Source organism: Mirounga leonina, unplaced genomic scaffold (assembly GCF_011800145.1).
Source record: "Mirounga leonina isolate KUSES-001 unplaced genomic scaffold, KU_Mleo_1.0 Mir_153, whole genome shotgun sequence".
NCBI lineage: Eukaryota > Metazoa > Chordata > Mammalia > Carnivora > Phocidae > Mirounga > Mirounga leonina.
The window spans coordinates 871,440-887,557 of NW_023270387.1; the positions used below are offsets into that span (position 1 = coordinate 871,440).

Below are 16,118 nucleotides of genomic sequence, written 5' to 3' on the forward strand. Positions count from 1 at the left end.
CCTTCCAAGGGCGCGCGTCGGGCACGGACAGACAGACTGCCCGCCGAGCCCGGAGCGCAGCGGGGCCGCGGTCGCCCGACCCCGAGGTCGCGATCGGGACCCCGAGGTCGCGATCGGAGCCCCGACCACGCGTCGGTCGCTCCACCGCCCGGCCGCCGGGCCGCGCGCTCCTCGCAGCTACCGGACCGGACCGGACCGCCTGCGCCCGGAGGAACCAGCTCAGCCCGAGACCGCGCCTGCTCGCGCCCGGGGCGCGCGCCGGCACCTACCTGAGCCCGAGTCCGCGGCGGCCCCCGCGCGCCCGCAGCCTCCGCGGGCAGGGGCCCGGCCGGCCTGCGGGGCAGCAGGCACAGGGCGCACAGCAGGGCGGCCGGCCCCATGGCGGCGCTGGCGGGGCGCTCGGGCCTCGCGGGGCCCGGCCGGCCTGCACGCGCAGTTGGAGCTCGCGGCCCGAGCGTGGGGACAGGCGACTCGTTGGAGGCCGCCCTTTGCCTTCAGCGCCCGCGGAACTGGAGGCGCGCGCCCCTTTTCACTAATGGCAACAAGGAAGTTTTGTGTCCTCACTGCAGGAAGCACACGGTGCATTTGCCTTTCAGGGGATTTTTTTTTTTTGGCCCTGTTTGCTGTATAAGTTTAGCTCATCTTATTGGCTGGAATCAAATTGCTACTCAGACATGTCTTCATAATTTAAAATTTGGGGGGCATAACCCGGGACATACTGTACCACGCATCTTAAAAGAATTTTCAAAAATTTTGAAATGCATGGAAAAGTGCATAAGACGTACAAGCAATCAAGTAATTGTGAAGCAAACATTCTGTGACGGTCTCTGAAGCCAAGATTTGAGTCCAACTCCTTTATTTTTTATCAAAGATGAAGTTGAAGCCAAAACGACCGATTCGCTTATTTCCCCAATGGCACAGCTAGGTGAGAATAGTCCTGACTCCCAGTCCAGAGCTGCCCCTCCATTTTGTCATTATATTAGGCATTTCCCGGGAGAGTCCCATGGCTTTGAACTGCATTACATCATGGGAAACACGCCAGATATGCTGGAGCTGCAAAATTTACTTATTCAAATATCTCCTAAATCATCTGCAGATTGGGTGCTGTGACTTAGCAAAAGTAAACTTTCCAGAGCAATAAATTAAATTTGCTCTCTTTACATAGATGCCATACCTCTGTATCATCACAGTTCAGCTGTACTTGAGAACCTCCTACCTTTAGTCAGCATGTGGTATGTAACAGGTGCACAATGCATGTTTATAAAATAAATGAATTACTTATAGATCTGGATCAGCTAATACGGGTTTTATGAGGTTTTCCATGATCTTTGCATTGAAGGCATTCTCTAGATATTATATTTTCTATTTCTGTTAACTTTAGTAATTCAAAGAGCATTAGATATTACAAATATTTTAAATAAATTTGAGTAACTCTCTTGAACAGTCACGTCTGGATAGCAAGAAAGAAATCTTTTCTTGTCTTGTTCCTCTGAATTGTAATTAGTGAAAAATGAACAAACAGGATCAAGTCCGCGTCCCTGCCCAAAGAAGCTTATACTCTAGAGTGGGGGCACAGGACCCCCGGTACAACGGGACAAACGCTTGTAGTAGGCAATGTTACCAAGGATGGGGAACAGCTAATCCTTCCCATGGGAACTGAGGAACGATCCATGGAGGAGGTGACATTTTAGCTGGATTTGAGAGGATAAATAGGCATTCCCCTGGGTAGGCATTATAGGTAGAACACTCCAGAAGGGAAGAAGACATGATGAAGAACAAGCCGGTGGTGTTGCTGGGAGGTGAGTGGCTAGGAAAGGAGTTTGGGTTCAGGTTGTGAAGAGCCAGTCTTGTCTGCTAGGGGCTTTTGACTTTAATCCTAAACAGTGTCAAGGAATGTTTCAAAGGAAGAAAGTAGCATTATCGGATTTGTCATGTTGTAAGCAAATGTCGGTGGTTGTTGTGAAGATGGAAAATAATGCTTTTTTTATTGTAGTAAAATATGCATACTATAACATTTACCATTTTCACCATTTTAACTGTGCAGCTCAGTTGCATTAAGTACATTCACGATATTGAACAACCATCACCAATATCTAGTTCCAGAACTTTTTTATCATCCCAAACAGAAACTCTATACCCATTACACGATAATTCTTTCCCTCCCCGGTCTTCCTAGCCCCTGGTAATCTCAATTCTACATCCGTCTCTATAAATATGATTATTTTACACATATGAATTTATTCATATCAGAGTTGTCCTTTGGTGTATGGATTATTTCATTTAACAAAATATCCTCAGGGTTCATCCATGTTGTAGCAGGTATCAGAACTTCCTTCCTTTTTACGGCTGAATAATAATCCATCGTATGAATTTATCACATTTTATTTATCCATTTATCTGTCAACATCTTGGGCTGTTTTCACTGTTTGGCTATTGTGAACAATTGTGCAGTGGTCCTCAGTGTACAAATATCTGTTTGAATCCCTGTTTTCAATCAGTTTGTGCAGATACCTATGAGTGGAATTGCTGGGCCATATAAGAACACTATCATAAATAGATTAAATTCTTTTTTTTTTTTAAAGATTTTATTTATTTATTTGAGAGAGAGAATGAGACAGAGAGAGAGAGCATGAGAGGGAGGAGGGTCAGAGGGAGAAGCAGACTCCCTGCAGAGCAGGGAGCCCGATGCAGGACTCGATCCCGGGACTCCAGGGTCATGACCTGAGCCGAAGGCAGTCGCTTAACCGACTGAGCCACCCAGGCGCCCAATAGATTAAATTCTTGAGGAACCACCAAATGGTTTTCTATAGAGACAGCGTCATTTTACATTCTTGCCAGCAACATAGGAGGATTTCAATTTCTCCACATCCTCATCAACATTTGTTGTTTCCCGTGTTTAAAAACTTTTCTTAATTATAACTGTAAAGTGGTATCTCATGGTTTTGATATGTATTTCTAATGACCAGTGAAGGATGTTGAGCATCTTTTTATGTGCTTGTTGTCCATTTGTAAATTTTCTTTAGAGGAATATCTATTCAAGCTTTTTGACTGTATTTTTAATTGGGTTGTCTTTCTCTTGTTGAGTTGTAGGAGTTCTTTATATATGGTGGATGTTAAACCCTTATCAGATATATGCTTTGCAAATACTTTCTCCCTCTCTGTAGGTTGCCTTTCCATGTTCTTGATAATGTTCTTTGATGCACAAAAGTTTCTAATTTTGATGAAGTCCAATTTATCTATTTTTTCTTTGGTTGCTTCTGCTTCTGGTGTTGGATCTAGAAACCCACCACTGAATTCAAAGTCATGAAGATTTCTGCCCATATTTTAAGAGTTTTATGGTTTTAGCTCTTATATGTAGGTCACTGATCCACATACTTTATTATTTTTTTCTTTTTTTAAAGTTCTTATTTTAATTTCAGTTAGTTGAAGTACATGTAACTAACATTATTCTCGGGTGTACAATATAGTGAGTCAGCACTTCCATCTACCACCCAGTGCTCATCACGACAGGTGTGCTCCTTCCTCCCCATCACCTGTTTCCCCCATCCCTCCACCCACCTCCCCTCTGGTGACCAGCAGTGTGTTCTCTGTAGTTAAGGGTCTTGTTTCTTGGTTTGCCTCTCGCTCTTTTCTCCCCCCTATGATCGTTTGTTTTGTTTCTTAAATTCCACATATGAGTGAAATCATATGGTATTTGTCTTTCTCTGACTTATTTCGCTCAGCATAATACTCTCTAGCTTCATCTGTGTCCTTGCAAATGGCGAGATCTCACTCTTTCTGATGGCTGAGTAATATCCCATTGTATATATATATATATACCACCTCTTCTTCATCCATTCATCAGCCAGTGGACACTTGGGCTGCTTCCATATCTTGGTTATTGTAAATAATGCTGCTATAAACATCAGGGTGGGTGCATCCCTTCGAAGGCATATTTTTGTATTCTTTGGGTAAATATCCAGTAGTACAGTTGCTGGGTCATAGGGTAGCTCTGTTTTTAACTTCTTGAGGAACCTCCATACTGTTTTCCAGAGTGGTTGCACCAGCTTGCATTCCCACCAACAGAGCACGAAGGTTCCCCTTTCTCCGCATCCTCGCCAACACCTGTCATTTCCTGTGCTGTGGATTCTAGCCAGTCTGACAGCAGTGTCCATGCTTTACTTTTGACAGCCTTCCTTTCTGTGCCTTTGCTTCCCCCTGCTGTAGTGTGATTTTCTGCTTTGATGTTCTGACCAGACAGACTTGTTGTCCTACGAAAGGAGGTTGCTCAGTCCTGGTCAGTCCCCTAGTGTCATAGTGACTAAGTACCTAACCTCTCTGTGCTTCAGATTTCTTATCTGAAAAACAGGGAGGGTACCTTTCTCTTTTGGTTGGAGAGGGGATTGATGAGGGGACTAAGTGCGTAAGCACGGTAAGACTTTTATAAACGCTGGCTGGGATTGCTGTCATTGTCATTATGCGCTGGGCGTTTTTATGTACGCTAACCTCTATGAACCCAGCATGATCATCAGATAATTAGGTGTACAAGAAAAATAGGACGTTTAAGTGGTCTTGTTCCAAAAATTTTACTGATGCTGATAATGCCAGTGTTTTCTGAGACAGAGGGAACTATTTTAAATATTACATTGTGGCATGTTATAATAAGTAATTAAAAAATCATCTTATCATAGGTGCTATTGACTTTTTACTTTTTAAAATTAAAAAGATTTTATTTATGTATTTGAGAGAGAGAGAGAGCGAGAGAGAGAGCATGAGAAGGGGGTACGGAGAAGCAGGCTTCCCGCGGAGCAGGGAGCCCGACGCGGGGCTCGATCCCAGGACCCCAAGATCATGACCTGAGCCGAAGGCAGACGCCCAGTGACTGAGCCACCCAGGCGCCCGGTGCTGTTGACTTTTTAAATAAGAAAAGCATTTGTGGTATTTATCAATAAAATCTTTCGGTGCACAGTACGAACAACAAAACGTATCCAGGAGAAAAAGTCACAGCGATGAAGACAGAGTCCACCAGATGCTAGCACAAGGACACAAGTTTAATTGTAAGTGCGTGGAAACACTTCCCGTCCGGGACAAGATGGGTTTCCGTGGAGCGAAGGAAGTACCTTCGTGGAGGCGGTGGCGGAGGTTGCGCGGCCCTCCCTCCTTGTCCGGTGACAGGCGACCCCACGAGGTGGCGTCCGAGCCTGTTCTGAGGGTGGTTGGTGCTGCGCTGCCTCTCGGCGAGGTCACCACACGCTGAAGCCCAAGCGTCACGCACGGAAAGTTCTAGAATTGGGAAAGAGGAGGGGGAAGGAGCAGAGCGAGGAGACAGGGGCAGACAGGGTGCCTCAGGGCCTACAGTCTCTGCTCGCTCCTGTTCTGTGCTTCCTACCTCGTCCACCACCGAAGGGAGAAAACAGAAGCAGAACGATGCTCTTCCTCTCCACCCCTTTCTTTCCCCCGACCGTACCTGCTGGGGTCTGGACCTTGCGAAACCGAGCCCACCTCCCCTGCTTGCATGAGGAAGGGCATGGTATCTTTTCATCGGAGCTAGGTATCTTCCCTCAGTGTCGGTTTTTACAGCTTACACCTTGGAAAGAAAGGGAGTGACCGTGTCACCCCAGCCCAGCCCCGTGGACGGACGTCACTGTGCGTGCTTGACCTCCTCCGAGGGACTCGAGCTGGAGGTCTGCACAGATTAAAGGGTAGGGGGTGATGGGAGGCGGGTCACAGCCCAGCACAGGACCGCGGATAATGTGCAAGTCCGTGCCAAGCGTCCCTGTTCTTAAAAAAAACCTCACCAACGTCTTCTGCTTCTTGCCCTGCTATTTCTACGGCTTCCAACCCTACACTGTGGTTTTATTTTACTTTATTTTTAAAATTGGGGGCCTCTTAGTAATCTCCAGATTGTCTTCTTAGGATCCAAGCTCTCTGGGCCTCCCTTTCCATTCCTAAGTCGCTCACCAAGGCGTTTTTCTGGGGAAAGATGTGGTTTCTGCGGAGGAGCTCCGTGCCTCCTGCTGAAGCGGGACTCAGCCCCTCAGCCACATCGAACAACACGAGCTTACGGGCTTTCTGTGCTTTCAACAAAACAGAAGCGAGTAATTGTCAGGTTGTACCTGGACCCGTGACAGCAAACTTCCTCTGAATGTCATTTCTGGGGGGAATGGTTTTGGCTTTCAGTCCGTTGCTCTGCGAATATTTGCCCTACTCTGGCCCCTCTTCTCTGTTTAGACTGACACTGAAAATTAATTAGATTGGTGCTTGGAGCCCGAACAGTTATCGGGACGTTTAATGTGTTGTTTTATGTCTCTACCTTTAAGTGGCTTGAAAGACTAAAACCAGCAAGGGTTTTGAAGACAGCCAAGCGTCTTGGGGCGTGGGCTGAGCCCCACGGGAGGAGGACGGCCACACCGGGCCTCTGGCCGCTCCCCGCTGCCAGCTCTGTCCCCTCGGGCAGTGCCTGGCCGCCTGGACCACACCCTCCGGTTCTCTTGAGCCCAAGACTGCGGTTCGCCAAGGGTGACGTCCTCCCTCCGTTTCCTCCTGTGGTCCTGGCTCAGGGAATTTGCGGGTTTAAGTCTAGATCGGAGCCGCTTCCACGCTCGCTCTTCTCTCGGCCCCCTTCCCTCCAGCGGACGCCCCGTCAGTCTCCCAGAGGCTCCTTCTTCCTTCCCTCACTTCTCAGACATCGGCCAGGAGTGCGATCCTTAACCTCCATGAATGGCCGCAGGTTACTTGCATTTTAATCCTGTGTCTCTAACTGAGGACAGTCATTACTTTTTCAAGAAATCACAGACATGAGTGGATAGCAAGGGTCGCTGGGAAGGGACCTGCCTCTGCCGCCTTCACTTAGTCCCGACATGGTTTCTGGGCCTTTATCACCTGAAAAAAGTTTTATAACTAGCTCCTTATTGCTTACACCTGTGTTTCCCAAGGCTCTCTACTCAGGTGCCCTTGGGGGTTCTAAGGGTGCGGTCCAGAGTCGCTCACCGTGGCCAGGGAGATGTCTTTGATGCTTTATGTTTGGTTCTATATCCGAATATTCGGTAACACACTTGCCAAGCCTCCAAGGTCTACCGCCAGACCTACGAACTTCTCCAGCAGCATTTCCCAAGAACATAAAAATGCAGGGCATGAACAGATGCTACGTAGAAGCGCACCGTGGCAAAATAACTTTGGGAAAGGATTATATTAAAACAAGTTACCAGTCTTGCTTCTTGGAAGATTTTGTAGAGCCTCCAACGTGTAAATCCGTGTTCTGAATCTGTGATTTTACTTTTATTTTTTCATTTCCAAACTTATTTGACCAAGGATTTCTTTCTAATTAGGCATTTCTAAGACGCAGGGTTCCGGTGAAGACCGTGTGGGGAGGGGTGAAGGTCTCGTGCTGATCAGGCTACTTCTTGGTTTTCACGAGGGGAACCCCCCCACTGTGGGGTGCAGGGCCACTCATCCCCTTTCCTTGGCCAGAAGGTTCGTCATTTTTTCCCCTTTCTTCTTGCCACCCGAAGTCATTAAGTCTTCTCAAAAATTTCCTCAGTGTTTTGCCATTTTGCTTCCTTATTTGGGATGGGTATTTCAGTATATCCTTTTGCTGATCTGACATCCATGTGCTGAGTTGGCGGGAAGGGGGGATCATGTCTAGAAAGACAACTGAGTCCAGAGTTGAAGCGTCATTGCCCCTGAAGTCTGAGCCATCGCTTTGCCAGGATGCACCTGCTCTCACTGAACACAGCTTTCGGTGATTCGCTTAAAAAGGAGCGTCACACAGACCAGCTGAATATTGGGTGAGGGCAAGGAGTAATGGGGAAGGGACTTTTCCTAAAACCAGCTAGGAATACTTCCTAAATTGTTTTGATAACTCTTCCTTTGTAGATACATTTTTAATTCATCACAGTCACTTTCTCATTTGTGTAGAAGACTCCATTCGGGAGAGAAGGCCTTTCCTGATCCCATCTTTGAGCTGGATGGATTCAGCCCCATTAAGAAGTATATATCTCTGGGGCACCTGGCTGGTTCAGTCGGTGGAGCATGGGACTCTTAATCTTGGGGTTGTGAGTTCAAGTCCCATGTTGGGTGTAGAGATTACTTAAAAATAAAATCTTTAAAAAAAGCGTATCCCCAGATTTTTTCATAAATTTTAAAAAAATTTTAAAAAAGTTTTAAAACATTTATTTATTTGAGAGAGAAAGAGAGAGCACAAGGGGGGGATGGGGTGGAGAGGCTAGGGGGAGAGGGAGAAGCAGACTTCCCACTGAGCAGGGAGCCCGATGTGGGACCTGATCCCAGGACCCTGAGATCGTGACCTGAGCTGAAGGCAGATGCTTAACTGACTGAGCCACCCAGGCGCTCCTATATCCCCAGATTTATTCATTTATGCAACAAAAACATTAATTTATCCATTATATGAGCTTTGTCCTAGGGATAAAGGAGTGAACAGACATCTACTCTGACCTCAAACATCTTGTGGGGAGACAGAATGGGACCATCTTACACATGAAAGTATAAATGTGTAACAGCAGAGTATAATAGGGGACTTTGTTGCTACATCTGGGGGACTCTTCTTGGTCCTTATGGAATTTAATCACTTGGAGGCAAATGACGCCCTAGATTCCTGCTTTCTGTCCTACCCTGCTCCCCGTTTTCTTATTCACACCCCCCCTCCTCTATCCATCTCCTAACTCCTGGCAATCTTCAAGGTTCGGTCCCCTTTCTCGTGTATGAATGTGCCTTGGGTGATCTCATCGATTTCAGAGTTTCATTTACTGTCCACTCCATGATCAGTTCCTGGCTTGTCCAGTGTTGACGTGATCGCATCCCCTCCTTGAATTCTGGCTGATTCTGACTAGCTGTGCGACCGCAGGCTTGCACAAATGTCTCTAAACCTCATTTTCTTGGAGATAATAATATCTCATCACTTAGTTGCTGTTGGGATAAAGGACATGTTTGTAAAGCACTGACCTCATTCCCTGGCCTAAATTTGTCCTAAATCTGTCCCCTTTAAATCTGTATTTCCTGTTGCCTTCTAGGAATGTCCATATGGATGTTCCATAGGAACTACCCATCCAACATGGATGTTATGATTTTTTGCTCACCAGTTTCCTTCTCCTCTGTGTTTCTTATTTCAGTGAATGTTACCACAATTTACACTTAGCTTCTGTGGTTCTATGGGCATGATGTAGACTGTGGCTCCCAGATGCGTGGGGAGAAGCTCAGCCGGGGGCATCCCAGGACCACGGATGCACAGAGTAGCTTGCTGACTCCTAGGCTCCAGGCCGTGGACAGAGTGGTTTCTTTGGTCAGTTTATGGTGTTGTTCTGGGAGTCCTTCTCAGAGGTCTGGCCTTTCCATGATTTTTGTGAACAGGTAATTCCCCGTATTTCCTTTCTTCTAAAACTGGCGAAGGCAAATCCTGTCATTCTCAACTGAATCCTGACTGATGCACTACTTCATGGGATGATTTTGAGCAGTGAATGAAATAATACACATGCACATTTAAAACCACGCTAGACACATAATAAGAGCCCAACAATTGGTCTTTGAATTATTTTTAAGTTCCAGTCATCGATATCGTTGAAACTGATTGCTCTGGGCTTTTCTGCTTCCCTTAGCAACTGCTATATATTTTTGTACTTTATAATATAATCATAATAGTCAGCGTTCTTATAAAGTTCACCATGTCGTTGGCTTTGTGCTGTTTTATGTATCATTAAATCCTCAGAAGAGCCCAGTGGTGGGTAAGTGGTATCATCATCCCCCTTCACAGATGAAGTCACTGAGGTGCAGAGTCTAAATAATTTAGCCGGTATCACAGAGCTGGTCCGTGGAAGGCACGGCCGTCTGTCCTGCTAGTCACTGTGTAACTGCTCCTGTCGTGGGATGAAATGCTGGTTCATGAAGTGTTTCTAGGTTATTTCCCATCTCAATAGGACGGTAAGGTCCTCGAGAGCAGCGACGGGTCTTTTTTTCTGCGTGTTCCTCTCTGGAGGTCCTCCAAGTATTTTGCTCTTTTGATATTTGCCGTAAAAAAAGCTTTTTCGCTCAAAATAATTTTGTATTTACAGAAAGATTCCAAAGATAGAACAGAGAGTTCCTGAATACACTGTAGCCAGCTTTCTCGAGTGTTAACATCTTACCTGACGGCGATTCATTTATGAAGACGACATACGTTACCATTGCCATGTCATTACTGACTAATCTACAGACCTTAATTGGATTCCACTCGTTTTTGCATTTATGTTCTTTTCTGTTCCAGGGTCCAGCCCTGTACAGCAAATTGCATTTAGCCTCTCTCTCTCTTAAATCAGCAAATGAGCAAGAGAGGAATGCTAACTATGTGAGCCAACTGGCTAATGATCTCAAAAGTGTCTGGGGCTGTGTTCCTAAGGCCTCACGGCCTAACTGAACGCTCAGAGATTGTAGCTCCCAGGGTCTCCTTGGTGTTCAGGGAGACCGGTGCAATTTTCTGTTTCCTAAATTAGGGTAGTATGATGCACAAAAATTCAACATTTAAAAAGAAGAGGGTTTTTTTTGGCACTTAATAAGGATACAATTCAAGTTGAATGTATAATTCTTGTAGTTACTCTGAACTCTTCCCCTTAACAGCTTTATTAATAATAACTACTATTTGTTGAATGCCTTTTCCTACTTAGTAAATGCTTTACGGGCGATTTTGCTGTTAATCACCACATCAGTGCCGACAGATAATTCTAGTGCGAGGTTGTTACTTTCTGGTCTGCTTGGTGGCTTTTCCTTCTGTGAACCGCGCCTCTCCTGCTTACCGGGTCCTTCCTGTGCTTTGACAGGCCCCCTGCCTCTCCCCAGGGTTTGGATACAGCGAGTAGTCCAGGAGTGGTAGGTGACCCCAGAAGTAGGTGTGAGGAGCCTTTTCTGGGCTTGAGGCACAAAACTGTTGAGAGAGTTCTTGTGTTTTGGAGCGTGAGCTGTAAGAACCTGCAAGCTTGCGGCAGCTAATGGCCATCTCGCTACCCCACGGAGAACCCTTGCCTGAGAATAGAACTGAGCAGAGGCCTCAGATTTCCAGTCACACCACTTGATTCCTTAGACTGGCCCAGAGCTGAAGGGGTTCTCACCACTTGAATTTCCCAGTTATGCAAGCTGATCAAACTCCCCCTATATGTGTGGGCTGGTTGGTTCTTGAATGTGCTTGTTTGGGTCGGTTTTCTGAGGCTTTCCACCGAATCACTCGGGAAGCTGTTGTTCTCTCTCTCTGAGTTTCAGAGGTCCATCGGTAACGGGTGGTAGAGCTGGGATGGGAGCCAGGCCTGCCCGGCTCTGAACCCAGTCCTTTCTGTCGCCCATGCTGCCTTTCATCAGTTCACGCCCATTCTGTGGACACGTGCAGCCTGTTTGTTCCGCACCAGCCCCTGGGCTAGGCCCAGGGCTGGAAGCCACATGACGGGCTTCTAAGACTAGGTTTTTGTGTCATTGTGATCATCACAGTTATTAATACTGGATAGGTAATCAAATGGTTTCACCAACTGCATTACTGTCTGGTCTGAGTCTCTTTCCATCCTGATCCCAGTGTGGTTACCAAAAGCTCCCTAATCTTGGTGTGGGGACTCTAACCAGGGCTGACATGGTGAGACTCTCCAAACCCACGGGCACTGCCCTACTTATGGCCCTTAGTATCCCTCACTGGGGTGTTTGGGTGAGTTTTTTACTTATTCATTTATTTGCCAGGTATTTATAAAGCCTATGGTGTGTGGTCTGGCCTGGAGGTAAGGCTCGGGAACCCATGAAGAGTGACCCCTGGAATCTGCCCTCAAGAAGTGGGTAGCTTGGTTGAAATAGACACACAAAATTAGAACGCTACGTGGTCTGCACGATGATAAAGTGTTTGCTGAGATACTGAGGAGTGGGGAGGAGGAACAGTTAGTCCAGCTTGGTGGTGCCATGAAGATAGATTCATACCTTCAACATCTGATTTAATCAACGTGTCACAAGTGACTCGTTGGTCCCCTTGAGGAACGGTCCCATCCTGGGGGCTCAGATTCTGTGTTCAATACTGACAAGTCAGACCTGCAGCAGAGTAGCTAGATCGATGGGAGTCGGGCTCATGAGCAGCCCCCATGGCCATGACCCAGCCCTGAGGCTTGTGGGCCCATCATGTTTACGGGCAGAAGCTGGTTGACCTCCCCTGGATGCGTCATCCCATCCACACAGGTGTTCAGTGCTTGCTCCTCAGTGCGAGTTCTCTGGGGGCGCTCAGGTGAGACACAAAATCCCACATTGTGTGCTCACCTGCACACGTTCATTCAGGGGACCTTTCCCAGGCCTCCCTGTCTCTGATCTCATCTGTCTGTCATGCTCCTTCCAGACCCTGATGAACCAGTCAGGTGACTTGTGAGAGCCCAGAGCTTTATGTCTATTCTTACTTTTGCCCTCTTCCCTTCCCACGCTGAGTTAATGTCTGCTTATCATCATCGACATCAGCACCAAATGTGCTCAGGGCTCTGCTTACTGGAAGTGCTCTCACGACGTCTTTCCTGTCTTCCTAAGTCGTCCCCATGTGAGGTGACCGTCAGTAATCCAGGCACCAATGTTTCCCTCCTCTTCAGTGTGTGAAGGAGAGAGAGCACGCCTCCCCAGAGTGTGTCACTTTGGCATAAGGATTATTTTGAGCTGAAGGCAACTGAGAAGAAGCCCTCCCCCTCGTTGCCTAAAAGCGGGCCATATACCTGTAACCTCCCGCCCCTCCCCTCTCTTCCAGGAAGGACAGAAGGTAACCACCCAGGACACCGCTAGCTAGACCCTTACCAGCCTAGAGGGGCCCCAGAGGAATGTACATGCTAAACTTTACTAACTAGATTATTTCTTCCATTGGTCCCCTGATATATTTACCTTCCCCCAGTGCGCTGCCCCTAGAAACTCAGATTTCTTTTCCTTTGTCTTGTTTCTTCTCTGAAAATGTATATTTTTTTATTAAGATGTGATATAAACCCTGATTCTAACTCCTGACTTCTCAGCTGGTGCCCCCATGTGTCTACATGACACACATGTTAATAGACTTCTGGTTTTCTCCTTCATCTGTCTTTTGTGAGTCTAATTTATAGGCCCCCCACCTGGAGAACCCAGGAGGCTAGAGGAAGTTTTCTTCCCTCCCCTACAGAACTCACAGAGAACCCCACAAGATTACAAGTATGAGCTGGGGGAAAGGCGTTGGTGGACGCCAAGTTCTGGCCATGTTCATGGGACGCATGCTCTCTGGACCAGGTGGGGCCACCCCAGGCGCGTTTCCTGCCGTGAACAGGTGTCTTGCTCCAGAATCCCAGGGGTCTGCACTGCCGCTTTTGGGGGCTTGTTAGGTGTTATAGGCGTGAATCTGTAATACAATTATCCCTCTATTTAAATCTGACCCTATTTAAATCTTGGCAGCCTTGTCATTCTTCCAAATAGGTCAGAATGATACCTGCTATCCCCCAAACCTAAAGATTGTTGTTCTTTTTTCTTGGTGGCAGGAGTTGGAAGGTGCAGCAGCTTGCTGTTCACCTGGGAGGGGATATTTTGTGGGGTACAGGCCACTGGACCCAGTATTCGCTGAACAGAACCACCTGGAAGAAAAGATAACTGGTTGTCCTAATGCCATTAATTAATTAATTCATCTTTCCCACTGAATTAAACTGTCATCTTTATCCCAAATTAAATCTTTATACACTGTCATGGAAATGTCTCCAAATACACAAAGACGTACGGGTAACTTAAAAGCAAGTAGCTGAACAATATGGTTAGTATTTACATACATTCCAGTTACAGAAATAAAAATATATTTAAAGAAAAAAACGTGTGTAATAGTGATTTCTTTTGGCGAGGGGAGGGCAGTGGGATACAGGTAGAGGGAAATTTTCCCTTTTTACCTCATAACAATTGCTAAAAGCTAACATTTATTGCACGTTTCAGGCCCTGTTCTGCAGCTTTGCCCATTTTCTTTCCCGACTCTCGACAAGCCTGTGAGGAAGTTAGGAGGGCAGCATCTCGTAAACGACACTATTCCCAAATTCACACTGTGTGCCTCAGCTTACGGACAGACTATCTGACTGTGACCTGAAGCCGTTACTTCCATCCTCACCAGCAAAATGTAAATAGAAGTGGCCCTTAAGGAATGGGGTTGTTGTGAGGACCGCGTGGGATGCCCAGCAGTCCTCCCTTTACCTCGGCGTGGCTCTTGGGACTTCCAGTGACCTGAAGCAGATGGTCCTCCTCCTGCCGCCGGGGCTGGGGGTCTGCAGGTGCCTGATCCCATCATTCTATTTTATTATTAGTTACTGCTGTTAACCTCCTACTGAGCCTAATTTACAAGTTAAACTTCATCATAGGTGTGTACGTGTAGGAGGAAACACCTGATCTGTAGGATTCGGTCCTACCCCTGGTCTCAGGTGTGCACTGGGGGTCTCGGGCCGTCTCCCCTGCGGGTGAGGGGTGCGGCACATGTAGATGGCAGCCCCAGATGCTCCTGAAACCACTGTCACTGTTAATGATCATCATTGTCTCCATTTCACAGATGACAAAATTGAGGCACAAAGGCTTTAAGTGACTCGCGAGTAAGAGGTAAAGCCACGTTCTCGACCCAGTCTGACACCGAAACCGACGCTCTCCATTACTAATCAAACTGCCTTCCCAATTCTCCTGCATCTTCGAGGATTCTGTAAGCATGCTTAGGAATGAACGCATGTTACTCACGTATCTTGGAGAAATTTAAAACTGCCAGAAATGTGAAAGGAGCATAAGTAATTTTCTACAAGATGGACAGAGATTTCTAAACTATCACCTGTGTGATTTTTAAGAGAGCCTTGTAGATATTAATAGTTTTATTTAAAAACAGCTCTACCGAGCTACAATTTACATACCATAAAATTCACCAGCTAATGGTGTTTTTTTTTTTTTTTTTTTTTTAAAAAGGGAAGAATCCTAGTTAGGAGTTTTGTTTTGGCTCATGGTACAGTTTTCAAAGTCACTCTGGTATTTAGCTTCGTGTGCAATAATTTGATTCAATTCAACCCACTCATAGTTGTGAAGCACCAAGAGGGGAGAAGGCCTTGGGGAATACAGCAGTACCTGTGAAAGTCCCCAGGCTTCCCTCAAGTTTAATGCTGGTGTTTTTTGATAATTTGCATTTCATTATTTTTGTCCTCCGTTCCTCTTGATGTAAATCACGATTAAATTAGACACAATGCCCCTGCTCTTCTGTGCGTGTGATACTTAGTGATCCATTCACTGTTTCTGTTTCAGGATTTTCCTCTTCCTTCCTGTTTGTTCTGAAGAAGCTGCACTCACTCGTGGTAAAGGGAAGACTTCTCTGATGTTTACTATATTCCTTGGAAGTAATTCCAACCTCGTGTCTTAGGCTGGTCATTCTGGTCTCAGAATCTCCCTAGTCAGCAAGATTCCTGTGGTTACTATGAAACCCCACCACGGGTTTCATACTCATATTCGCGGGACCCCTTCGTTCTGAATTTCCCACATCCCGTGTCTGGTCACAGCCCAGCCTGAGCTGACATCACGCCTCCGTGCATTCCGAGCAGGGTTACTTTGTACCGGGGATAGTCCTTCTCCCTGGGGACCTGCGTCTGGCGTGTGCGACGAGCCAGAGAAGATCCAGGGGAAAGCGCACGGAGGTTCCGGGAGAGTTACAGATCGTGGGGGTGGACGCCGTGATGCTGGAACGGTTGGTGTAGCCATCAGGACAGAGTTCACAAGCCGCCTGGGGCAGAACCCAAGTCTGACCCTCTCGGTTCCTTGGTGTCGACGGAGCTGGGAGGAACACGGACTCTGGACTCAGAAACTCATTGATCCAGATCTCAGCTTTATCACCTTGGACAGCTTACTTAACGTCTCTGGGCCTGTATTCTCACCTCTAAAGTGGGTTAATAGAGAAGTTTAAAACTTTCTTGTTTCTGGTTTCCTGGGTCTTAGTAATTTTTTTTGAAGTGCCTTTGGACCAAAAGAGATGTCCAACAGTCCTATTGATGAAGTAGTTAGGTCCAAATCAACTTAAAAATTATTTATGTTCCCGGGGCACCTGGGTGGCTCAGTTGTTAAGCGTCTGCCTTTGGCTCAGGTCGTGATTCCAGGGTCCTGGGATCGAGCCCCGCATCGGGCTCCCTGCTCGGCGGGAAGCC

The 16,118-nt window shown here is 46.8% G+C and overlaps 1 protein-coding gene and 1 long non-coding RNA gene across 5 annotated transcripts in view; one reads left to right on the forward strand and one right to left on the reverse strand.

Annotated features, from left to right (window-relative positions):
* MMP7 (matrix metallopeptidase 7) overlaps nt 1-536 on the reverse strand; it is an 8,522-nt gene extending 7,986 nt beyond the window's left edge. The window contains exon 1 of one of the 2 annotated variants that reach the window (XM_035008805.1): nt 270-536. In XM_035008805.1, coding sequence (XP_034864696.1) covers nt 270-380 — 111 coding nt within the window. In that variant the 5' untranslated portion in view covers nt 381-536. The remainder of the gene's footprint in view (nt 1-269) is intronic. The other variant, XM_035008804.1, reaches the window with a different exon arrangement.
* LOC118013153 overlaps nt 1-15,885 on the forward strand; it is a 17,205-nt gene extending 1,320 nt beyond the window's left edge. For 2 of the 3 annotated variants that reach the window (XR_004679931.1, XR_004679933.1), the window contains 3 exons: nt 13,900-14,228; nt 14,501-14,644; nt 15,229-15,885. This is a non-coding gene — a long non-coding RNA (uncharacterized LOC118013153). The remainder of the gene's footprint in view (nt 1-13,899; nt 14,229-14,500; nt 14,645-15,228) is intronic. The other variant, XR_004679932.1, reaches the window with a different exon arrangement.
* The last annotated feature ends 233 nt before the right edge of the window (nt 15,886-16,118 follow it).